The 27,399-nt window shown below is 41.1% G+C and overlaps 1 protein-coding gene across 1 annotated transcript in view; it reads right to left on the reverse strand.

The window, feature by feature from the left end:
• slc25a46 (solute carrier family 25 member 46) overlaps positions 1-27,399 on the reverse strand; it is a 46,210-nt gene that overhangs the window by 17,426 nt on the left and 1,385 nt on the right. The window contains 3 exon segments of the mRNA XM_055633214.1: positions 6,262-6,339; positions 8,386-8,443; positions 10,918-10,960. Of these exon segments, the coding sequence (XP_055489189.1) occupies positions 6,262-6,339; positions 8,386-8,443; positions 10,918-10,960 (179 nt within the window).

Consider the following 27,399-nt stretch of genomic DNA (forward strand, 5'->3'; position numbering starts at 1 on the left):
AGTCGCTTATTCTTCGCCCGGTCTCGCCACATCAGGAACACGGAATTCAGTAGAGTAGGTTAGAGGAAGTGCACGTGAACCTCTGTCTCATCTGGGATGTCAGCTGGGATCCTTGGATGGGTGTGGAGTAGGTGATGTAGGGACAAGAGTCAAGGGCTCTTCCCACTTTCACGACCTTTTTTACTCGTGGATATTTTTCATCATGTTGAAAAAAACACCCCGACCTACTTGATGCCACGAGTACCTACGATCAGCATCACGACCTACCTACGACCTGCTACGACCATGCTGCAAGTACGAGTCAAGGGTAAACTTGGCAGAGGTCAAGAATTAGGTCATGAAAGTGGGACAGGCCCTTTACATCACCTGAGGATACAAGGGAAAGCACATGTGATGGGGTGGTTTTGATGGGAAGGCATGAGTGAGCCAAGGAGTTGCAAAGGAAGTAGTCCAAATCTGACAAAGGATCCTGACCCAAATTGTCACCTACTGATGTCCTCCAGAGGTCTGCCTGATCCTTTTGAGTTACTCCAGCACTTTGTTTTTTTTGTAAATCAGCATCTGCAGTTTCTTGTGTTTACATTTAATTATCAGTCTTGCTGAGAGAAAGATCTTATTTACACAGCCAAATATTGACCAGTTAGAATGATGACTTTTTTTTTATTTAGAATTACCAACTTCTTGTTTTGCAAAGATGCAAAAATGATAATGATTTCCAAGGAGTCATGAAATCTAAACCAGGTAAGCACTTAAATGTTGAACCTGGGTAGGAAATGAAAGTGCCCTTAATCAGTCAGAGATTTGTTATGGATGTAGATTTTGGGTGCAATGTTGATATGACGTGATTTGATAATTGTACTCTTGAGTAAAACAAAGTATTGGAGTAACTCAGCAGTCAGAGAGCATCTGAGGAGGGGAAGAAATGTGTAGGAAGGAACTGCAGATGCTGGTTCAAACCGAAGATAGACACAAAAAGCTGGAGCAACTCAGCTAATTCAGCTTTCAAATACTTATAGATTCCTCCAACAGTAAGATAACAAAACAGTATTTTGCTTTGATGTATCTAAGAATCAAATTGAATATAGAAACTAGAGAGTAGAAAGCACTAATGAGACTTCAAAAATGGAGCAAGGTGAGCAAAGTATTAATGTCAGCAGCTGACATTAAGGCTGCCTTTACAACCACATTTTTAAAAAGGCTTGGGTCGGACAAACAATTCTTGCAGAGGAAATGGGCATGAAGATAAAGTACCAAGTATTTAGTATCAACCTTAAATAGGCCAATCATGTCAAACCACTGATTAATACCACTGATATTTGGACAGTTAAAAATAACTAAAGAACTTAAAGGGTGGCAGAGCACAAACAACGTATTCACTTGGTCCAGATGGGATGCATCCCGTGTTACTAACCTGGCTCTAATTTTTCTTGGATATAATGAATGGAAGAGGATTGGTCAGTGGGAGGCGCTGCGAGCCAGTAGCCCTGCCGGCAACGTGTTAGTTTTTTCTACCTTTTTTTTGTTTTTTTTATTGCGTCGTAAAGTGTATTTTTAATGTCTCTCTGTGTGTCTTGCGTGGGGGGGTGGTGTGGGGATAAGGGAGAAAACCGTTTCGGTCGTCTCCTCCATGGAGAGGCAAATTTTTCCATGTTGCCTCCCCCGTGGCCTAACATCGAGGATCGGTGTGGCCTTTCCCGGAGACGTGCCCGGGGCTTCAGCTGCGGGCGCAGCGAGGACGAGTTCGTCGCGGACCAGACGAGCACTCACCGGGGGTCGCCGGAGGGGAGCGCTCCGTTCACTGGCCCGACGCAGCATGAATCCGCGGCCTGCAGAGCTCCAGCTGGCACTGCGTCCGGAGCCTGGGATCCCTCATTGGGGATGCCGGAGAAGAGCTCAGACCGCCAGCCCGCGGGCGCGGCGGGTTCTTACCATCCAGAGCTTAGTATCCCCGGAGAGGAGCTCTGACCGCCGGCCCTGCAGTCTGCGGTGTTTCTGGCTGCGGCCTGGCGGGGACTTTAGATCTTCGGCCGCCGGCCTGCGGCCTACACCAACTTGAAGCCGCGGTCTCCGTTGGGGAGGCACCGTTTCAGGACTTACCTTGTCTGAACATCTGGACGCCCTCAGTGGCGACTGCGGAGGGTTGAGGTCCCGACCACGGGGGAAAATGGAGGAGGACTGGCCAATTATTGTGCCTTCCACCACAGTGATGAATGCCATGGTGGATGTTTGTGTTCAATCTTTATTGTGTATTGTGTGGTTTTTTTTATTATACCGCTGCTGGCAAATTCATTTCACTTGCATAGAAACATAGAAATTAGGTGCAGGAGTAGGCCATTCGGCCCTTCGAGCCTGCACCGCCATTCAATATGATCATGGCTGATCATCCAACTCAGTATCCCGTACCTGCCTTCTCTCCATACCCCCTGATCCCCTTAGCCACAAGGGCCACATCTAACTCCCTCTTAAATATAGCCAATGAACTGGCCTCAACTACCCTCTGTGGCAGAGAGTTCCAGAGATTCAACACTCTCTGTGTGAAAAAAGTTCTTCTCATCTCGGTTTTAAAGGATTTCCCCCTTATCCTTAAGCTGTGACCCCTTGTCCTGGACGTCCCCAACATCGGGAACAATCTTCCTGCATCTAGCCTGTCCAACCCCTTAAGAATTTTGTAAGTTTCTATAAGATCCCCTCTCAATCTTCTAAATTCTAGAGAGTATAAACCAAGTCTATCCAGTCTTTATTCATAAGACAGTCCTGACATCCCAGGAATCAGTCTGGTGAACCGTCTCTGCACTCCCTTTATGGCAATAATGTCCTTCCTCAGATTTGGAGACCAAAACTGTACGCAATACACCAGGTGTGGTCTCACCAAGACCCTGTACAACTGCAGTAGAACCTCCCTGCTCCTATACTCAAATCCTTTTGCAATGAAAGCTAACATACCATTACACTTTCTTTACTGCCTGCTGCACCTGCATGCCTACCTTCAATGACTGGTGTACCATGACACCCAGGTCTCGCTGCATCTCCCCCTTTCCCAATCGGCCACCATTTAGATAATAGTCTGCTTTCCTGTTTTTGCCACCAAAATGCACTATGAGGATGAACCCGTAATCGGATACCAGGCGGCCTAATGGAAGGCAACAGCAGAATATTTCATACAATTCTGGGCTACTGCAGTTTAGAAATATTAACCCTCTGGAGAGAGCTTAGAAAATTTTGCAGAATAATAAGGATTGAGGGAGTTCATTCACAGGGAGAGACTGTAGAACTGTTTTTTTTCTTGCAGCAGAAGAGATATAAGATCTAATCAGAACTTTGAGGGAGTCTTTATAAAGAGCAAATCAGGAGAATGCTTTCATAAATACATTAGTTCAAGTAGGTTATTTTTAATGTATTGATTGAAAAGCTAGTGGTCCATTATGAGAAATCTGTAAATTGTACTGCAGTTTCTCAATTAGACTATGCCAATAGCAACTCTGAAACTAAATATACCACTAGCCTTCGCATCCAACAACACATTCATAGCAAAAGGATTTGAGTACAGGAGCAGGGAGGTTCTTCTGCAGTTGTACAGGGTCTTGGTGAGACCACACCTGGAGTATTGCGTCTAGTTTTGGTCTCCTAATCTGAGGAAAGACATTCTTGCCATAGAGGGAGTACAGAGAAGGTTCACCAGACTGATTCCTGGGATGGCAGGACTTTCATATGAAGAAAGACTGGATAGACTCGGCTTGTACTCGCTAGAATTTAGAAGATTGAGGGCAGATCTTATAGAAACTTACAAAATACTTAAGGGGTTGGACAGGCTAGATGTAGAAAGATTGTTCCTGATGTTGGGGAAGTCCAGAACAAGGGGTCAGTTTAAGGATAAGGGGGAAATCTTTTAGGACCAAGATGAGAAAAACATTTTTCACACAGAGAGTGGTGAATCTCTGGAATACTCTGCCACAGAAGGTAGTTGAGGCCAGTTCATTGGCTATATTTAAGAGGGAGTTAGATGTGGCCCTTGTGGCTAAAGGGATCAGGGGGTATGGAGAGAAGGCAGGTACAGGATACAGAGTTGGATGATCAGCCATGATCATATTGAATGGCGGTGCAGGCTCGAAGGGCCGAATGGCCTACTCCTGCACCTAGTTTCTGTTTTCTATGTCTATCCTTCTCCAACATTTTCGCCACCTTCAATGTGACCCCACTATCAGTGGCATCTTCATGCCCTCGCACCTTTCCGTAGAGATCACTCTCTCCACAACTTGGCTCCTCATTCCTCTCCGCACCTCATTCCCAAGCACTTTCCCCTGCAACTGCAGATATAACACCTGACCCTACCGCCCCTCTCACATCCACTCAAGGATCTCAACAGCCTCTCTAGGTGAGACACAGGTTAACATACACCTCTTCCAACCATCCATTCCTTTTTTGTTGCCCCCGATGCTCATCAAGCATAGACGAGGTGACTGTTTCGATGGGTAGAGTGCAAGTGTTCGACAAGGCCTGCTGGAGCTCCCAGTTGCGAACCATTAACTCCTGTCCTTGTTCCCATACTGACCTTTCTGTCCTTGGCCTACATCATTGCGGAGTGAGACCACTTACAAACTGGCACCCCATATTCCGCTTGGGTAAGTTACAACCGTATGAACACTGATTTCTGAAAAAGGGGTTTGAACTGAAAAAGTTTGCCCATTGCATCTACAGATGTTTCCTGACCTGCCGAGTGTCTCCAGCACTTTGAGTTTTGCTCAACAATTTCTGCTATTTTGATAGCACTGATGGCAGAAAATGATTGACTGGACTGGGCTGAAATATACTCATTGAATTGTTACTTTTGATCGAGCCTGATGCCTAACCATAAGAACAATTAGACGCAGCATTATTGGAGATTTACGATACTTCTAATGTCATACTTTCATATCAAACCAAATACCTGTTGGAAATCTAAATGGCATCCACTGGTCCTCTTTATCAACTGTGCATATTACATCCTCAAAGAGCAATACATTTGTCAAATAGGATTCCCTTCCTTAAATACACGCTGATTCCACTTGAATGTCATTCTACAACTTGAAAAAGAATGAATTCCAATATTTGCGCACTGAAATATATATTTTAAAAAATCCAGTCTGTAGTTTCCAGCTTTCCATCTCCTTTCCTACATTTATGTTAATCTTTTGTTTTCAAATATATGGGGATTTTTGCAAGATAACATCCATTATCACCAGTCATTAAGGCCATCAAATTCAGGATATCAGTCAGTCATTCAATTGAATTGTAACTATAAAATAGGGATTATTTTAAGTTTCTTCCTGGATTGCCTATCATACTTGGTTTATGGTATCTTTTATTTTAAAGATAGACAGGAGATATTTGTTGAAATTCTTTTCCATTTCCTCTAATCTCATTATTTCCTAAGTCATCCTCTGGAGATCCAAAGGACCAAATATTTACTTTACTTTAACCAGCCATTACATTTTTATATACTTGAACAAGATATTACAAGCTGTTTTTGTATTTCTTGCTAAGTTACTCTCATAATATTTTCATATTTTTCTTTTTAAAACATCTTCAGTATATTTTTAAAACTGTCAATCTTTAGGCCCACCACTATTCTTTCAATTTGATATCAGTCTCATCTCCCTTGGTTAGCTATGGACAAATCCTTCAGAAAGTCATGATTCCTCAATGGACTGTCTTTGTTGTGAATTACGAAATATTTCACTAAATGTTTGCAATATCTAACCTCCATCTCCCCTTTTAGTTTATTTTCCTACTCTGCACTCATATCTGTTTTATTATATTCTCACTCGAATGTTGTATACATAATTCTATTATATAATAATCGCTCTCTCACAGAAACCTTGTCTCATTGCACACACGAATTAAAACCTTGTCTCATTGCACACACGAGTTCTAAAATAAGTCTGTCTATTCCTTGGTTGGTCCACAAGTACTTTCAAGAAAATGTCCAAATACAGCCTGAAAATTCTCAAGCTTATCTTTGCCAATTTGACATCCTTAATCTATACGAAAATTCAAGTCATCCACAAAGTAATGCAGTATCTTTCTTTTGTGCCTCCGTTATTCAATGCACTATTCTTTGGAGACCTATAGATAACTTCCGCCAGTGAACCTTATTTTCACCTGTCATATGGCTTGGGAAGGTACACAGGGAAAGTGGAATGCAATTTTTTTTGGAGTGGGAGCAAGTATGTGGGGAAAATTTTGTTTTTAACTAGCATAGTTAAGACAGTTGTAAAGGCCTACCTGGGTTTTGCTGAAATTGTACATTATGTTAACAACGGTGAAAGGAGTAAGATGATAATTTTTTGCATGATAATTGACCTAAAATAGAAAATAGAAGAGGTTAGAAGTTTAAAAAAAAACCTTTTCATACATTGCAAACCCGATATTAATAATTTTATGTACAGCTGCAAGTTTTAAAAACGTTTCTTTAGTTTAGTTTAGAGATACTGCGCGGAAACAGGACCTTCGGCCAACCAAGTCCGCACCAACCAGCGATCTTCACACAACACTATCCTACACCCTCTAGGGACAATTTCCACATACACCAAGCCACTGTCTTTGGAGTGTGGGAGGAAACCAAAGATCTCAGAGCCAACCCATGCAGGTCACGGGGAGAAAGTACAAACTCCATACAGACAGCATCTGTAGTCGGGATCGAACCCGGGTCTCCGGTACTGCAAGCTCTGTAAGGCAGCAACACTACTGCTGCGCAACCGTGCCATTTCTTGGCAATTTGTTAAAGATTTCATATGTTCATATTTGCATATCAAGTTCTGGAAAACCTCTGCATTTTAGAGAAACAGTTATTGCAGTCAGTGACTTTCAGTAGGATAATTAAACTAAAGACATATTCCAACAAGAAATAAGGACTCTGAGAATTGTTTAAGAAGGAACTGCAGATGCTGGAAAATCAAAGGTAGACAAAATGCTGGAGAAACTCAGCTGGTAAGGCAGCATCTATGGAGCGAAGGAAATAGGCGACATTTCGTGTTGAGACCCTTCCTCGGGACTCTGAGAACGATGATTTATCCATGGCTAACAAAGGATGGCAAGGATAGTTATTAAGTTGCATCACTATCTCCAAATACTGCCTGACCTGATGAACATTTCCACCATTTTCTGTTTTTTATTTTTCATCTAACAAGTGCAGTTTTTTTGCGTTTCAATTGTACGTTTCAGATTCTAATAGTTATAGGAATCTCATTTCCCTAGTCTAGAACAGAAATAAGATAACTTTTGTTTTAGAGCAACAACCGGTGGTGTTCTTTATTATCGGACCATTGGAGACACCATTCACATGTCCCTCCAAATGGTAGTTATAAATAATTTAAAAGTACAAATATACCAGTCGAGCAACTCAGATAACTGACTTTTTCAATTTTGCTCTTCGATACACCGTGGTCTGAATGAATGCACGGTTTAAACCAGCATCTGCTGTCACTTCTTACACATGACTACATCGTTATTCTTTGGTATCAGCCAGAGCTCAACCTATGAACTTTTGTCTCCAAGCAAAAAGAATCTGGCTTCTATTCCAGACACTTGATATAAAATTAGTAGTTTGTTACTCTAATTTCAGATTAGATGCTTAGTCTGACTACGCAAAATGACCATGAAAGACCATACCATTGATAATTGACGAGGAAGACTCTTGGTCAATCCTTATTTTATATTGCAAAAACAGATTTCCTAGTCTTTATCATGTTGCTACTTGCACATAAGACATCATGCAAGTGAAAGCTGTTTTCATTGGCACAAATTTTTTGTTGTTTTAAAGATAAATTGCTAGACTCTTGACCACAGCATACGTTTCTTTTCCCCCAGTAAGGCCCCATTGTATCCTTCTATCACAAGGAAGCTGATATACCACTCAATATCACTGACAGCCAGAACGTTTTCCCTCTTCAGACTCAGCGGCCAAATATATCAGTGCAATTAGGCTACTGAATGCTAATGAAATCACAAATATTCTGTCACAAATACTTGACACAACCAAAAATGTATGAATACATTTAAAATTTTAATAAACAAGTTTAAAACACTGAACCTTAGCCTAATGATAAAAAGTTATTACTTTTGACTCGGCCATTTCACTCATTCACTCCAATGGGACTGCTGTGCTTATACCAGATTTAACCTAGCACCGGCTCAGATGGCAGGCCAGCAGAAGATTGCAATGTCCTGCTGAACTCCACGAGGAACCCAATGAATCTGTCACTCTGGAAAAGGAGATTTCACTGGGGATACTTGGGTAAATCTTGGTATGAGTGCCGAAGATGGGGAGGAAGACCTGCCCCATTATATTGCTTTCTATTTCAATAGGTTTTTGCAAGTACATTAAGAAAACCTTACAAAACATCATACCTGACACTGCCGCCGAAAAACAATACAGGGATGTGCCAAAACATTTTCTGTGAAGAGACTTTAAAAGATAATGTAGAATTAGATAAAAATGCAAAAACAAAATATTTTACTCAGCTACAAATCTCCTCGCCTTTTGCGGGTACCAATTTATCAGCCTGAATCTCGTTGGAAATAGCAGAGATTCTGAACTGAAGACCAGGACTGGAGACATGTGAGATTACAGATGTTTAGCAACAAACAATCTGCTAGTGCAACTCAGTGTGTTAGCAGCATCAGTGGAGAAATATAGATGAAGGGTTCCGACCTATCATGCCAACTGTGCATTTTCCTACGGAGATGCTGCTTGACGTGCAAAATTCCTCCAACAGATTGATTGTTGCTGAAGATCAGGACTTCTATACAGACAAAAGAAAAGTCCTTAACTAAGATATCCTGGTTTGGACAGGTGGCTGAAATTACAGAGTAGATCCCTTTGATTTCAACAGGAAATTACAGAACCACGTTTCATGAGACAAAGGAGAAAACAAGTTCTTGAGGACAGTCAATATTACAGTCAAGGAGGTGCTGAATGTCCTAAAGTGTACGAAGGTAGAAAAATCTCCCAGCCTGATCAAATATATCCGAATACAGTGGGAAGCTAGAAAAGAAACTGCAGGCGGTCTGACTGAGATACATGAATCATCATTAAATACAGGCGAGGTGCTGGAAGACTGGAGGGTGGCTAATGCTGTGCCTCTATTTAGGAAGGGCAGCAAGGAAAAACCTGGGAACTATAGACCAGTGAGCCTACATCTGTGGTAGACAAGTTACTGGAGAGTATACCGAGGGATAAGATAAGCTGCCTTCAGATAGATAGGGGTTTATTAGGGATAGTTAGCATGGTTTTGTATGCGGGAGGTGATGTCTAACAAATCTGATTGAGTTTTGTGAAGATGAAACCAAAAAGATTGATGATGGCATCCCTGTAGACATTGTCTTTATGGATTTCAGCAAGGCATTTGATACGGTTCCATATGGAAGGCTGCACTAGAATATTAGATCTCATAGGATCCAGTGAGAGCTAACTGTCAGGATTAAAAAAATTGACTTTGTGGAAGGAACCAGAGGGTGATGGTGGAAGGTAGTTTTGCAGACAGGGGGGCGTGTGACTAGTGGTGTGCCTCAGGATCAATGCTGGGCCCATTGTTGTTTGTGATTTATATCAATAATTTGGATGAGAATGTGGAAGGCAGGATTAGTACGTTTGTAGATGACGCTCAAGCAGGTGGTACTATAGATTGTAAAATGGCTATCAAAGATAACAGCAGGATCATAATCAGTTGAGCAAGGGGGCTGAGAAATGGTTGATGGAGTTTAATGCAGATAAGTGCAAGGTGTTGCATTTTGGGAAGTCAATGCAGGGCAGGACCTTCACAGTGAATGGCAAGTGTCAGGGGAGTGCTTTACAGTAGAGGGATCTAGGAGTGCAGGTACATGGTTCTTTGAAAGTGGTGTCACAAGTAGATAGGGTAGTCAAGAGGGCTTTCAACACATTAGCCTTCATCAGTCAGGGTCAGGATGTTATGTTACAGTTGCACAAGAAGTTGGTGAGACCATATGTATTGTATTGTATCCAGGTTTAGGTCACCCTGCTATAGAAAATAGGTTGTTAAGTTGCCAGATCTTGAAGGCCTGAGCTATAGGTAAAGGTTGAGCAGGCTTAGACTTTATTCTTTGGAGTACCGGAGGATGAGAGGTGATCGTATGGAGGTGTATAGGATTATGAGGGGGAAAAAAAAGAGCCCTTTACCCAGAGTAGGGGAATCAAGAACCAGAGGACAGAGGTTTGTGAGGGGAAAGAGTTAATAGAAATCTGACCGGCAACCTTTTCCGCAAAGGATGGTGGGTACATGAAATGAGCTGCCATGGGAGGTAGTTGAGGCAGATACTATAACATCATTTAAAAGACATTTGAATTAGAGGGATATGCACCAGCCACGGGTGGGTGGGACTGGTGTGGCTGGGGCCGTTAGGTTGGCATGGGCAAGTTAGGCCGAAAGATCTGGTTCCATGCTGTATGATTTTGTTATTAAAAAGTAACATTCACTTTTAATTTATATATTTTTGATGCTTTAGTTAAACTTGCTGGCTTTGAACGCTGTCAAAATACTTAGAATGCAACAGTATGGTATTTTCTGGGGAATCAAAAGAAGTCAGACGAGAATTAATTTAGGGAGACTGTCAGTAACAATTCCAATCCAGCAAGATTTGGCACATCATTGATTTATATCTAAATGTACTATAAAATAATTAAAATATATAAAGTATTTTATTTCTCTCTGAATCATGCATTTGACAATGTACACTTTTGTTGTACAATAGTTTTTCTTTCCAATCATTTACATTTGAATGCATCAATTTTCCTTTGCACAGTTCAGTAATCAATACATAATTTTCAGTGATTTTAAATATCCTTATTCATTTTATGCAACATGCAAATTTGCTCAGCAGTAAGCTCAGAATTCCATAAGAGACTTGAAACATAAACAGTACCTTGCAAGACCAATGCCAAATCCTGCAAATCTGTTTAACTGATCTGTAACAAAATAAGAAAGGTAAACAGTTACTATTAATGGCCTTTCAAAATACATATTAATCACATATACTTGTTCCTTTCCATTCTTAGCTACTTTTATATCAGCACGAAAGCATGAAACCATTAATACCATGATTCTTCAATGAGAAACCGAAATGTCACCTATTCCTTTTCTCCCGAGATGCTGTCTGGCTAGCTGCATTATTCCAGCCTTTTGTCTGCTTTCAGCCTCATAAATACGTCAGTGGAGGATCCAGATCTTTCCCATGCAACTGCACAAGATGAACACCTGTCCTTATACATCCTCCCTTCCAGATGAGGCGGAAGTTCATGGAAAGAACACCACCCAAAGTTTTGTACTACGCTTTAATTTTTATACTGTCCCTGGTGTCCCTTGTCAGCCATGGTCATCCCTTTCTCCCCTTGGAATCTTTCTTCCTCCTAGGAATTAACTGATCCTGCACCTTCTGTATTATTCCTAGAAACACCTGCCATTGTTGTTCCACTGTCATCCCTGCTAGTGGATCTTTCCAGTCAACTTTGGCCAGCTCCTCCCTCATGGCCCCATAGTTCCTTTTATTCAACTGCAACACTGACACCACCTATCTACTCTTCTCCCTCTCCAATTGTCGATTAAACCTGACCATGTTATAACCATATAACCATATAACAATTACAGCACGGAAACAGGCCATCTTGACCCTTCTAGTCCGTGCCGAACACATAATCTCCCCTAGTCCCATATAACAATTACAGCACGGAAACAGGCCATCTCGGCCCTACAAGTCCATGCCGAACAAATTTTATTTATTTTTTTTCTTTTCCCTTAGTCCCACCTCCTGCACTCATACCATAACCCTCCATTCCCTTCTCATCCATATGCCTATCCAATTTATTTTTAAATGATACCAATGAACCTGCCTCCACCACTTCCACTGGGAGCTCATTCCACACCGCCACCACTCTCTGCGTAAAGAAGTTCCCCCTCATATTACCCCTAAACTTCTGTCCCTTAATTCTGAAGTCATGTCCTCTTGTTTGAATCGTCCCTATTCTCAAAGGGAAAAGCTTGTCCACATCAACTCTGTCTATCCCTCTCATCATTTTAAAGACCTCTATCAGGTCCACCCTTAACCTTCTGCGCTCCAGAGAACAAAGACCCAACTTATTCAACCTATCTCTGTAACTTAGTTGTTGAAACCCAGGCAACATTCTAGTAAATCTCCTCTGTACTCTCTCTATTTTGTTGACATCCTTCCTATAATTGGGCGACCAAAATGGTACACCATACTCCAGATTTGGTCTCACCAATGCCTTGTACAATTTTAACATTACATCCCAGCTTCTATACTCAATGCTCTGATTTATAAAGGCTAGCATACCAAAAGCTTTCTTTACCACCCTATCTATATGAGATTCCACCTTCAAGAAACTATGCACGGTTATACCCAGATCCCTCTGTTCAACTGTATTCTTCAATTCCCTACCATTTACCATGTACGTCCTATTTTGATTTGTCCTGCCAAGGTGTAGCACCTCACATTTATCAGCATTAAACTCCATCTGCCATCTTTCAGCCCAAATTGTACACCATACTCCAGAATTGGCCTCACCAATGCCTTGCACAATTTTAACATTACATCCCAACTTCTATACTCAATGCTCTGATTTATAAAGGCCAGCACACCAAAAGCTTTCTTTACCACCCTATCTACATGAGATTCCACTTTCAGGGAACTGTGCACAGTTATTCCCAGATCCCTCTGTTCACCTACATTCTTCAATTCCCTACCATTTACCATGTACGTCCTATTTTGATTTGTCCTGCCAAGATGTAGCACCTCACACTTATCAGCATTAAACTCCATCTGCCATCTTTCAGCCCACTCTTCCAACTGGCATAAATCTCTCTGTAGACTTTGAAACTCTACTTCATTACCCGCAACCCCACCTATCTTAGTATCATCTGCATACTTACTAATCCAATTTACCACACCATCATCCAGATCATTGATGTACATGACAAACAACAGTGGACCCAACGCCGATCCCTGTGGCACCCCACTCGTCACTGGCCTCCAACCTGACAAACAACCATCCACCATTACTCTCTGGCATCTCCCATTCAGCCACTGTTGAATCCATCTTGCTACTCCACCATTAATACCCAACCATTGAACCTTCTTAACCAACCTTCCATGAGGAACCTTGTCAAAGGCCTTACTGAAGTCCATATACACAACATCCACTGCGTTACCCTCATCAATTTCCCGTGTAACATCTTCAAAAAATTCAAGAAGATTAGTTAAACAAGACCTTCCAGGCACAAATCCATGTTGACTGTTCCTAATCAGACCCTGTTTATCCAGATGCTTATATATATATTATCTCTAAGTATTCTTTCCATTCATTTGCCCACCACTGACGTCAAACTAACAGGTCTATAATTGCTAGGTTTACTCTTAGACCCCTTTTTAAACAATGGAACAACATGCGCAGTACGCCAATCCTCCGGCACTATTCCCGTTTCTCCGGCACTATTCCCGTTATGGTCACTGCCTCCTAATGGCTCATTAACCTCGAGGTCCTTTATCAAATCCGGTTCATTACATAATACTAAATCCAAAATTGCCTTCTCCCTGGTAGGCTCCAATACAAGCTGTTCTAAGAATCCATCACGAAGGCACTCTACAAAGTCCCTTTCTTGGGGTCCAGTACCAACCTGATTTTCCCAATCTACCTGCATGTTGAAATCTCCCATAACAACCACAGCATTACTTTTACTACATGCCAATTTTAACTCCTGATTCAACTTGCACCCTAAGTCCAGGCTACTGTTTGGGGGTCTGTAGATTAGTCCCATTAGGGTCTTTTTACCCTGACAATTCCTTAGTTCTATCCATACTGACTCCACATGTCCTATTTCAATGTCACCCCTTTGCAAGGAACTGAATTTCATTCCTCACCAACAGGGCAACCCCACCCCCTCTGTCTGTCTTTTCGATAGGAGGTTATACCCTTGAATATTCAGTTCCCAGCCCAAAAGAATGAGAATTTGCACCCAAAAGAATGAGAACTTACATTGGTGCTAAGATGATTATATCCAAGTCATAATTTAGCCATTAGTGCATACCTGTGGCCTTAGTTTAATACATTTTGGAGTAAAACATATAATTTTAATTAATTCAATGGAATTTAAATTTTGTCATAGTCCTATATGTAATTTATTTTCCTTTTAGCATAATGAATTATGTTTTTTTTTCAAAAATAAACAATAAAAAAGCCACAATAGCATAGCTACAACCATTGGACTCAAAACTTTAAGGATATATGGGTTTAAAAGGTAGCCTGATGATTCATGTAGTTCTTATGAAATGCCACCTTGTGTAATGTCATCATAGCAGATTTAGAATTATTTTACGTAGGAGTCAGACCGAGAGTGAGAGTGAGAGCGAGAGCGAGTACGTAAGTTTATTGGCCAAGTATTCACATACAAAGAATTTGTCCTGGTGCTCCTCCCACAAGTAACAACATGGCAGTGACATTTACGAATTACTCAGAAAACACCAAACATTATTAATGATAAAACATTAATGATAAAACACCATTGATCAAGCATGTGAACCAACAAAATACCAGATCAAAGGGAGGGTACAGATTTTTGGCTGTTGACTAGAGCAACTACTCGTGGATAAAAACTGTTTTTGAGTGAGAGTGAGTCAGAATCAGATACACAAGAAATCAAGGAGTCGGAGTCGGGTGTTTTAGGTATCGACTCCACAGCTCTGCTTTGGTTCAAATGTTATCTCTGCCAGATCTGTTACTTCAAAGCATTCTGAATATCAAATTGGCTTTTGAAGAAAACCCATCCTAATAGGCAACTCAAACACAGATCCTTTCCATCAGTCTCTTTAATCCTTCATCTGAAGTCACCAGTCTTAATCCTTGAAAATTGACCAAATCTAGCAAAGATCGGCCTCATCCTCGTTAATTTGAACATTTATTAGGTATGTTGCAAAGCCTACCTGAAGCGTCGCTGAAAATCTGTCCCAGCCCGTGTGTGTGATTTTGGCGCTGTTTAGAGGGAGCGGGTTTAAAACGCGATTTTCACTAGGCTGTTCCAATCGAAGATGTTCAGCCTAGTAAATCATTAACGAAAAATCGCTGAAAGACCCCGTCGCAAAAGGTATTATTAGTTTTTATGGCCTTGTATAATAGTTATAATAGTTTAAAAATCACTCTCTAAACCCGCGACCTCACGCAACCACAGGGCCGCATGGAGCTGTATACAGAAGGTATGTAGCTTATTTTTACATTTAAAAGGGCTTCTTAAGAACCCTTTATACAAAGTTTAATGTTGCGAGTAGCTAATTTTGGGCTCTTTATATCCCGCAGTATTTTTTGAGGGCACAAATCCACCGCAATGTGAACATTCTAAACCAGCGCGTTCCACAGGAACCCACTGGAAAGCTGATTTAAAATGGACTTTAATTTACAGCAATTGAACACTAAATTCCTTCCATTTGGCCTATAAATGAATGTAAATGAGATTTCAAAATCATGTTTTATTGTGAATTATTTATGAATTTTATTTGGACACTTGGGCTATTTAAAAATGTTAATCATTTATTAAGAAATGGATAGATGTTTAGATCTAGTAATTGAAGTTTGAAATTAGCTACACTTGGGTAACTAACTAATTATATGTTTTAATTTCAGGTCATCCAAGTAAGATTATTTTATATTTGTTTCAGAATGGTTCAATCTACGATAACTGAAAATTTCATTCAGTTCTCTTAATTTTTAAGAAGGTTAAGGCCTTTTGACAGCACACGATCACAGCTTTTTTGTTATGTCCATAGAAAATCAATAGGGAACATGATGCTAATTTCCAAGTATGAAAATGGCCATAACTTTTTAAATACTTGAGATATGAAAGTGAATTAGGTGTCAAATTAAATTTCTTTATATGCTTTATCTGATGGGATAAATTACGGACTTGATTTTTTAAATCTCAAAATTTTGTAACATTGCTACATTAATACTACTTATCACTATGGAAGTTGCCAATTTTCAATTATTTATCTGAAAATATTTTACAAATACGTTAGGGGAAAAAGGGTAACTAGAGAGAGAGAGAGAGAGAGAGAGAGAGAGAGAGAGAGAGAGAGAGAGAGAGAGAGAGAGAGAGAGAGAGAGAGAGAGAGAGAGAGAGAGAGAGAGAGAGAGAGTGGGTCCCCTCATGAATCAAAGCCGTCAACTCTGTGTGGAGCCACAAGAGAGGCGCAAGATCCACCATGAGTATTTTCCTCCATATTTACCGAGGAGAGAGACAGGAGGACAGAGGAACTTGGGGCAGTCAATGGAAGATGGAAGTGTCTTGAGAGCAGTCGATGTTACAGTCAAAGAGGTACTGAAGATACTATCGTGTATGAAGGAAGACAAATCTCCAGGGCCTGTTAGGATATATCCGAGGACATTGTGGGAAACAAGAGAAGAAATTGCAGAAGCTCTGGTTGAAATTTATGAGTCGTCTTTAAATACAGGAGAGGTGCCAGAGGACGGAGGGTGGCAAATGTTGTGCCTCTATTCAACTGCTGCAGGGAAAATGCTGGGAACTATGGGCCAGTGAGCTTAACATCCATAGTTGAAAGGTTACTAGAGGGTATTCTGAGGGATAGGATATGTAGGCATTTAGACAACAAGGGCTGATAAGGGATAGTCAGCATGGGTTTGTACATGAGAGGTCGCGTCTCACAAATCCGATTGTTTTTTGAAGACGAGACCAAAAAGGTCAATGAGGGCAGAGCTGTAGATGTTAGATGTTGTGTACATGGACTTCAGCAAAGCATTCAACAAGGTTCCGCATGCTAGGCTGCTTTGGAAGGTTAGATCGCATGGAATCCAGATAGCCGAAGGATAGAAAATTGGCTTCATGGAAGGAAGGTGCGGTGATGGTGGAAGGTTGCTTCATGGACTAGAGTCCTGTGCCTAGTGGTGTGCCGCAGGGTTCGGTGCTGGGCCCATTACAGTTTGTCATCTACATCAATGATTTGGATGAGAACATACACGGCAAGATTGCAGATGATACCGAAGTGGGTGGTTTTGCAGATAGTAATGGTTGAGAAAAATTGCAGCAGGATCTTGATCGATTGGCCAGGTGGGCTGAGGAATTCATTCAGTTGATGGAATTTAATTCAGAGAAATGTGAGGAGTTGCATTTTGGGAAGTCTAGCATGGACAAGACCTACACAGTGAATATTAGGGCTCTAGAGAATGTTGTAGAGCAGAGAGATCTAGGAGTGAAGGTGCCTGGCTCATTGAAGATGGTGTCACGAGTAGATAGGGTAGTCAAAAAGTAGTTTGGCACATTGGCCTTCATCAGTCAGAGTATTGAGTATAGATGTTGGGAGGTCATGTTGCAGTTGTATAAAACGTTGGTGAGGTCACTTTTAGAGTATTGTGTTCAGTTCTGGGCACCATGTTATAGGAAAGATGTTGTCAAGTTGGAACAGGTACAGAGAAGATTTACAAGGATGTTGCCAGGGGTAGAGGGTCTGAGTTGTCGAGAGAGGTTGAATAGTAGGAAAGAACTGCAGATGCTGGTTTAAATCGAAGGTAGATTTCAAAATGCTGGAGTAACTCAGTGGGTCAGGCAGCATCTCTGGAGAGAAGGAATGGGTGACATTTCGGGACAAGACCCTTCTTCAGACTGATGTCAGGGGAGGGACAAAAATAGAATGTAGTCAGAGTAAAACTAGTAGGAGAACTAGGAAGGGGAGGGGATGGAGAGAGAAAGTAAGGGCTATCTGACGTTAGAGAAGTCAATGTTCATACGGCTGGGGTGTAACTACACAAGCAAAATTAGAGGTGCCATTCCCTCCAAAACTCCATGGTCAACTGGTCCCTTCGCACCCAAACCAATCCCTCCCCAAGTACTTTCCCCTGCAACCACAGGAGGTGCAACACCTGTCCCTTTACCTCCCCCCTCAACTTCATCTAAGGACCCAAAGAGTCTTTCCAGGTGAGGCAGAGGTTCATTTGCACCTTCTCCAACCTCGTCTACTGTATCCGCTGTTCCAGGTGTCAACTTCTCTAGTTGGCGAGACCAAGCGCAGGCTCAGCGATCATTTCGCTGAACACCTCCGCTCAGGCTGTCTTAACCTACCTGATCTCCCGGTGGCTCAGCACTTCAACTCCTCCTCCCATTCCCAAACTGACCTTTCTGTCTTGGGCCTCTTCATGGTCAGAGTGAGGCACAGCACAAATTGGAGGAGCAGCACCTCATATTTTGCTTGGGTAGTTTACACTCCAGCGGTATGAACATTGACTTCCCCAGTTCTCCCACTAGTCTTACTGTCTCCAACTATATTCTATCTTTGTCCTGCCCCCTCCCCTGACACCAGACTGAAGAAGGGTCTTGATCCAAAACGTCACCCATTCCTTCTCTCCAGTGATGCTGAGTTTCTCCAGCATTTTGTGTCTACCTCCGAGAGGTTGCGCAGGCTGGGACTCTATTCCTTGGAGCGCAGGAGGATGAGGGGTGATCTTAGAGGTGCATAAGAGGATGCACAAAGTCTCTTGCCCAGAGCAGGAGAATCAATGACCAGAAGAAATAGGTTTAAGGTGAAGGGGATAAAGATTTAATAGGAATGCAGGGGTAACATTTGCACATCAAGTGTGGTAGGTGTATGGAATGAGCTGCCAGAGGAGGTAGTTGAGGCTGGAATTATCCCAACATTTAAGAAATAGTTAGACAGGTACATGAACAGGACAGGTTTGGAGGGATATGGACCAAACACAGGCAGGTGGGACTAGTGTAGCTGGGACATGTTGGCTGGTGTGGGCAAGTTGGGCCGAAGGGCTTGTTTCCACACTGTATCACTATGAATGGGTTCAATCTGTAATCACCATTATAAACATTGCCAAAGAACAGTTGATTTTTTTCTTAAATTATTGGCATGAATCATTCTGCACTCATAGCCTTGTACCAAATTTGCCTGCAAATAACACTTAAAACATGTTAATAATCTTGTATAGCCACCCACTGAGCCTGTGCATGACTGACAAGCCATTCCCAACGTTTGACCTACTAACTCAAGTTCTTAGAACTCTGACTGCTACATATATCACCTTTTCCACATTAGTGACCTAATTTTCCACATTAAAACCCAAGACACCTCTGCTGCTTTAGGAAGGGTTGATACATTGAGTGATTAAATTATTTCCATGTGAATAACTGAACTATTAAATTGCGATTCTGCCTTAGTATTAAATGGGACAATGAAAATCGGTATGTCTTTCCATTGTAATACAGATTAATATAGCTGGAACAAAAACAAAAAATGCGAATTTATTTTTATCAAGGCAGAACTAGTAACGCTGCCAATATCTATAAAATGTTGGTTATAAATGCACTGTTGAGGATACAAAAAGATTTTAAAGGATGATATCAGAATAATGCTATGTCTATCATCGAAGTAGATAACATTGTGGGTAATTTTTTTCTCCTTATTTCCCATCAACTGCCTACAGATTCTACCATTAGCCTTCACTCCGCGTTCCACAGGAACCCACTAGAAAGCCGATTTAAATTGACTTTAATTTACAGCAATTGAACACTAAATTCCTTCCATTTGGCCTATAAATTGATGTAAATGAGATTTAAAAATCATGTTTTATTGTGAATTATTTGTGAATATTATTTGGACACTTGGGCTATTTAAAAATGTTAATCATTTATTAAGAAATGGATAGATGTTTAGATCTAGTAAATTGAAGTTTGAAATTAGCTACAATTGGGTAACTAACTAATTCTATGCTTTAATTTCAGGTCATCCAAGTTAGATTATTTTATATTTGTTTCAGAATGCTTCAATCTATGATAACTGAAAATTTCATTCAGTTCTCTTAATTTTTAAGAAGGTTATGGGCTTTTGACTGTCCACGAACACAGCTTTTTTGTTATGTCCATAGAAAATCAATAGGGAACAAGATGCTAATTTCCGAGTATGAAAATGGCCATAACTTTTTTATTACGAGATATGAAAGTGAATTATGTGTCAAATTAAACTTATTGTTATGCTTTATCTGATGGGATAAATTGCAGACTTGATTTTTTAAATCTCAAAATTTTGTAACATTGCTACAGTATGTTCTATGCAAACTCTTGAGACTTGGCCCAAGCAAGAGACAACAATCTTCATTTTTTTTTTTCTTCTCCATTTTAATACTCTTTGCCTTTTCTGACCTACAAAATGCCAGTTTCCTTTTTATTTACACTTTCAGCTTCAACAATTCCGCACCTGATCAATCAAGTCTTTTCACGTCCTTTTAAAAGACTAACTACTAATTTCTTTAACATCTCCATTCTCCTTTCTACATTTTACTGATTTTAGTCACTAGTCTTTCGAATAATCTATTTCCTGGTAAGATCTACTTTATGTTGCCTTCATGTCAAAAAACTAACCAATTGACCCAGTGCCATAACCCCGACATAACACTCAGTCTCAAGAAGTCTTGATCTGAAACATCACCCATTCCTTCTCTCCAGAGATGCTGCCTGTCCCACTGAATTACTCTAGCATTTTGTGTCCATCTTCAGTTTAAACCAACATCTGATTCCTGGGATGTCAGGACTGTCTTATGAAGAAATACTGGATAGACTTGCTTTATACTCTCTAGAATTTAGGAGATTGAGAGGGGATCTTATAGAAACTTACAAAATTCTTAAGGGGTTGGACAGGCTAGATGCAGGAAGATTGTTCCCGATGTTGGGGAAGTCCAGGACAAGGGGTCACAGCATAAGGATAAGGGGGAAATCCTTTAAAACCGAGATGAGGAGAACTTTTTTCACACAGAGAGTGGTGAATCTCTGGAACTCTCTGCCACAGAGGGTAGTTGAGGCCAGTTCATTGGCTATATTTAAGAGGGAGTTGGATGTGGCCCTTGTGGCTAAGGGGATCAGAGGGTATGGAGAGAAGGCAGGTACGGGATACTGAGTTGGATGATCAGCCATGATCATATTGAATGGCGGTGCAGGCTCGAAGGGCCGAATGGCCTACTCCTGCACCTAATTTCTATGTTTCTATGTTTCTATCTGCAGTTGCATCATAGGCATAACACTGATGTTCTGACAAGAGGAGCCAGATGTACTTTGTTTACAGTTTCTCTATTTTACACCAGGCTATGAGAGTGAGAGTGGGAAAAGATTAATAGAAGCATTTGAATTATTTTGGAGACTTTGAGTGCTGTTACGTGACGAATGGAAGTTGACCAAGTTCCCTTTATGAATAAATCCATCAACCAACAAAGCAAGTTAAATGTTTCAGTTTAAAACATTTGTATAATCTTATGTAAGAAATTTGAGGCATAACAAAGGAACTGGAATAAGGGGCAATTGGAGAAAACTTTTTTGTAAAGCAAGAAGTTGTAGATACACAGAATGCAATAGCTTCCCCAAAGTCCTCCTCTGCACAAAAATTGGTGTGATCTTGTTCTGAATTTAAATCATTAACATCAATCACAAGATGCATTATTGCTTGCTTCAGAAAAAGATTGGTGGTATCCAATTTGCTCAGTTAATGCATTTGGGAAGGGTAAACAATGCAAGACAATATATGCAAAATTATAGAATATCAATCGCTAAGGGAGGGATTTTGAAGTGCATATCCACAGATCCCTTCCTGCAGGGCAGGAAAATAAGCAATGAAACAGTTAGAAGGGATACTTACTTTATTGACCAAGCACAGAATACAAGAATGGGAATATCATGCTAGAACTGTGTAAAATACCAGATGTACATCAGGTAACATGTTGTGCATAGTTATAGTCATTGTAGTAGGAAGAATGTGAAAATTGACAACACACGGTGCTGGGTATACAATTTTTTTCGAAGTAGATAAAGTAACTTTTGTTGAGAATAGCAGTGTGAGACAGGACTTTGAGTCACAACCACTGCTGGGAGATTGTCAAGTAAAACGTGCTGGTCTTCCAGTGGAAGAAATTATCCTTTGTTTGAAGGCGAGATAAAACAAACATATGAACCAATCAGAAGGTAGATGAAAATGCTGGAGAAACTCAGCGGGTGAGAGCGAAGGAATAGGTGACGTTTCGGGTCGAGACCCTTCTTCACACTCTCCGAATTCTACTTCACTGTGAACCAATCAGCCTATGTATGACAAATTTGCAGTCTTCAGGGTCTTGACTTGCAGAATAAATAAGGGCAATCCAAGCAATGCAGTGTATTTAGTCTTTCACAATGCATTCAATGAGGTGCCACACAAGAAACTATTAAATAAAATGAGAGCACATATTTTTTTAGAGTAATAAACTGGCTTGGATGGAAAAACAAATGGAACGGTGGAAGAACTACGAGGGTCAAGCAGCATTTGTGGAGGCAGGGGTTGAGACTGTATTAGGACTGACAGGGAAGGAGTGCCAGTATATAGCGATACATAGTGAAGAGAGACTGGTAGGTAGAACCAGATCGGGGGGGGGGGGGGGGGGGGGGGGGAATAATGAGCAGATGGAACCAGTTAAGGAGGATGGGGTGTGGGAAAGATGAACATTGGGAGATGCAAAACAGGTTGAGCAGTCAAGCGTCAGTGAAAAGCACTGGGTTTGTGGGTTACCCAAAATTGGAAGATTCAATGTTCATACCACTGAGTTGCAAGCTAGCCAAGATAGGTCTATGTGAGAGTGGGAAGGAGAATTGAAATGGCATGCAACCTAAAACTCAAGGTAGCTACTGGAGACAGAGCAGTGTTCCTTACAAAACAGTGAACTAACTGCACCTGAAGTGGATGGATGATTGGTTAACTGACAGAAAGCAGAAATTGATTGGTGGACTGTGGTTAGTTGGGTGCCACAGGGATTAATGCAGGGTCCACAACATTTTCCAATTTATGACACTGATTTAGATTTACATTAGGCTACATGGCAACCAGATCTTTGACGGTAAAAGAGAAACATCACAGGATTAAGTTAATAATAATAATAATAATAATCTTTATTGTCATTGTACAAGACAACGAAATTTTGCTACGTTAAGTCTTCCTTGTTATTTTTTGAGGAAGTAACAAAGGAGGCTGACAAGACATTGTCTACACAGACTTCAGCAAGTCCTTTGATAAGGTCCGACATGGTCAGCTGCTCTGGAAGATTAAATCACACGGAATCCGGGAAAAATTCTTCTTCTTCCTCTTTCGTGTGGCGTGCACAGCCTAAAGTTGTAGGACAACTTGTTCTATTTGATCTTCCATTTGTGCACATCGAGTTGATTGCATTAGTCGAAACAGGGTGGACTACGTGAAGGTTGCAATCTTCCACCCCTCTGGGAAGTCCAAGGTGCCTGGATACAGAATTGGCTTCATGGAAGAAAGCAGAGGATGGGGGTAGAATAAATTTTTTGGACTAGAAGGCTACGACTCATTGCTGTTTCTGGTTTATATCAATAATTCGGATGAAAATGGCCAAAGCATGATTAGTATGTTTGCACTTGATGCTCAAGAGGTGGTCTTGTAGTCAGTAAAGATGGTTATCAAAAATGAAAGCAATATTTTGAACCGCTAAGCAAGTAGCCTGAGGAATGGCTAATGGAGTTTTCTATAATGGAGATACCAGATAAGTGTGAGGTGCTGCATTTTATGGAGTCAAACCAGGTCAGGACATTCCCAGGTCCCTGGGGAGTGTTGTAGAAGCAGAGGGATTTCAGAATACAGGTACATGGTTGACAAAAGTGCTGGAGAAACTCAGCGGGTGCAGCAGCATCTATGGAGCGAAGGAAATAGGCAATGTTTCGGACCGAAACCCTTCTTCAGACTTCAGATTTTCCAGCATCTGCAGTTCCCTCTTCAATAGGTACATGGTTCCTTGAAAGTGGCGTCACAGATAGATAGGGTGGTAAAGGTGTCTTTTGGTAAATTGGCCTTAATCAGTAGGGTATTGAGTATAGAAGTCGGAATATTATGTTACAGTTGGACAAGAAATTAGTACGGTCGCATTTGGAGTATTGCGTTCTGTTTTGGTCATCCTGCTATATTAAGGATATTATTAAGCTGGAAAAGATGCAGGATTTACGAGGATGTTGCCGGGGCCTGAGCTGAGATTGAGTAAGCTAGAACTTTATCCCCTTGAGTGCAGAAGGCAAATGGGTGATCTATAGAGGTGAATAAAATCATGAGGGGAATTGATAGGGTGAAGGCAGTCCTTTATCCAGGATACAGGGAAATCACAGGATACGACATCGGCTGACATGTTACAAACCTACTGACCACAGTTATCTTCCCACCCTGCCCCTGCCTCTTGCAAAGACTCCATACCCTACTCCAAATCCCACTGTCTCCGTCACATCTGCTCCCAAGATGAGGTGTTCCATACAAGGACATCCGAGATGAGATAGAAACATAGAACATAGAAACATAGAAATTAGATGCAGGAGTAGGCCATTCGGCCCTTCGAGCCTGCACCGCCATTCAATATGATCATGGCTGATCATCCAACTCAGTATCCCGTACCTGCCTTCTCTCCATACCCTCTGATTCCCTTAACCACAAGGGCCACATCTAACTCCCTCTTAAATATAGCCAATGAACTGGCCTCGACTACCCTCTGTGGCAGAGAGTTCCAGAGATTCACCACTCTCTGTGTGAAAAAAGTTCTTCTCATCTCGGTTTTAAAGGATTTCCCCCTTATCCTTAAGCTGTGACCCCTTGTCCTGGACTTCCCCAACATCGGGAACAATCTTCCTGCATCTAGCCTGTCCAACCCCTTAAGAATTTTGTGAGTTTCTATAAGATCCCCTCTCAATCTCCTAAATTCTAGAGAGTATAAACCAAGTCTATCCAGTCTTTCTTCGTAAGACAGTCCTGACATCCCAGGAATCAGTCTGGTGAACCTTCTCTGCACTCCCTCTATGGCAATAATGTCCTTCCTCAGATTTGGAGACCAAAACTGTACGCAATACTCCAGGTGTGGTCTCACTAAGACCCTGTACAACTGCAGTAGAACCTCCCTGCTCCTATACTCAAATCTTTTTGCTATGAAAGGATTTGAGTATAGGAGCAGGGAGGTTCTACTGCTCCTTCATCTGTTGCCTGCCTTCTTCCCCTTCCCACCCACCCCCCGGGTCAGGACAGCTTGAAGACGAGAGGGGAAAGATTTAATAGGAACCTGAAGGGGAACTTTTCCCACAGTGGTGGGTACATGGAACAAACTGCCAGAGGAGGTAGTTGTGGCAGGTACTACATCCACATTTAAAAGGTACTTGGTCGGGTACATGGATAGCAAAGGTTTAGTGCTATATGGGCCTGATGCAGGTAAATGGGGCTTGCTTAGAAAGGGCACCCTGGTCAACATGGGCAAATTGAGCTGAAGGACCAGTTTCCATACTTCATGGCTACGTGAATGGGCAAGGACTTATATGGATAATAGAAAACAATGTAGAAATATACACAGTTTAGAAGAATTAAAACACAACATATTTTTCAAAATTAAAAATTTAAAGGCCTGTTTCATGAATCCAGGATGCCATGCACATAAATAACCTGTTAACTTTAGCCTCCACAGCCAATTAAAAAGGAGTCTCACTGCCCCTCGGGTGAATAAATTTCTTCTCACAAGTCATAGGCGCAGAATTAGGTCACTCAGCCCATCAAGTCTACTCCGCTATTCAATAAAGGCCCATCTATCTTTTCCTCTCAACCCCATTCTTCGGCCTTCTTAGACATACTGTAAATAGTTAACGGCTCTCTTCAATCAGGCAATGCCTTGAAAGCCTTGAAAACTGCAGTTATTAAACCCCTTTTAAAAAAGCGGAGCCTAGATGCCTCTATTATTAACAACTATAGACCAATATCAAACCTATCTTTCATAAGTAAAATCATTGAGAAAGTTGTCCTCCAGCAACTTAATCACTTCCTAGCCTCAATTGGCTGCTACGACAACTTCCAGTCAGGATTTCGACCTCTTCATAGCACCGAGACCGCCCTTATTAAAGTTGTAAACGACATCCGTCTTAACATAGACTCTAGCAAAGTTTCAATATTAATGCTATTAGACCTCAGTGCTGCATTCGACACTGTTGATCACTCAATACTTTTGGACAGGTTGGAAAAATGGGTGGGTCTTTCAGGCACAGTCTTAAGTTGGTTCAGGTCATATCTACAAGATAGGAACTATTTTGTTTCCATTGGCGACTTTGTATCAGAACCAACCAACGTGACGTGACGTGTGGAGTCCCGCAAGGTTCGATCTTAGGGCCCTCTTTATTCAACATCTACATGCTCCCACTAGGGCAAATCATGCGAAATAATAATATTGACCACCACTGCTATGCCGATGACACTCAAATCTATGTAGCGCTATCACCAAATGACTATCGCCCCATAGATCTGCTGTGCCAGTGCATTGAGCAAGTCAAAGACTGGATGTGCCAAAATTTCCTCCAACTAAATAAGGACAAAACGGAGATAATTGTTTTTGGTGCTAAAAAAGAAAGACTTAAAGTAACCCAACATCTTCACTCTCTGTCCCTGAAAACTTCAAACAAAGCCAGAAATCTCGGGGTTATTATGGATTCAGATTTACATTTCGACAGTCGCATCAAATCAGTAACAAAATCGGCCTATTATCACCTCAAAAACGTAGCAAGATTAAGAGGACTCATGTCAGCTCAAGACTTCGAAAAACTTGTACATGCCTTTATTACTAGTAGGCTAGATTATTGTAACGGTCTCCTTGCAGGTCTTCCGATAAAAACTGTCAGGCAGCTACAGCTTGTTCAGAACGCTGTTGCTAGAGTTCTAACAAAGACCAAAAGACTTGAACACATTACACCAATTCTTAAATCCTTACATTGGCTCCCTGTATGTCAGAGAATTGATTTCAAAATCCTGCTGCTCACCTATAAATCACTAGATGGTTTAGGGCCAAAGTATATCACTGACATAAGCCTTCTGAGACCAATCTGTTAGTGATTCCCCAGAGTAAATACAAAACATGGGAAAGCAGGATTTAGTTACTATGCAACAAATAGCTGGAATAAACTTCCTGAAGATTTAAGACTTGCCTCAACTTTGACCACTTTTAAAACAAGACTGAAAACTTTTATGTTTACTTTAGCTTTCAGCTAAATCTTAACTACATTATACTTTTAACTTTTGTACTTTTTAATTTTGCTTTCATTTTCTTTTAATTCTTCTATTTTATTTCATTTTATTATTTGATTTTATTGTATGACTTGTTTTTATGTGAAGCACTTTGAGTCTGCCTCGTGTATGAAATGTGCTATATAAATAAAGTTGCCTTGCCTTGCCACTGACACCCTTACTAATCAAGTCAATTTCCACTTTAAAAATACCCAACGTCTTAGCCTTCACTGCCGTCTATGACAATGAATTCCACAGATTCATGACCCTCTAATAAAATAATTTCCTCCT

Source organism: Leucoraja erinacea, chromosome 3 (assembly GCF_028641065.1).
Source record: "Leucoraja erinacea ecotype New England chromosome 3, Leri_hhj_1, whole genome shotgun sequence".
NCBI classification, from domain to species: domain Eukaryota; kingdom Metazoa; phylum Chordata; class Chondrichthyes; order Rajiformes; family Rajidae; genus Leucoraja; species Leucoraja erinaceus.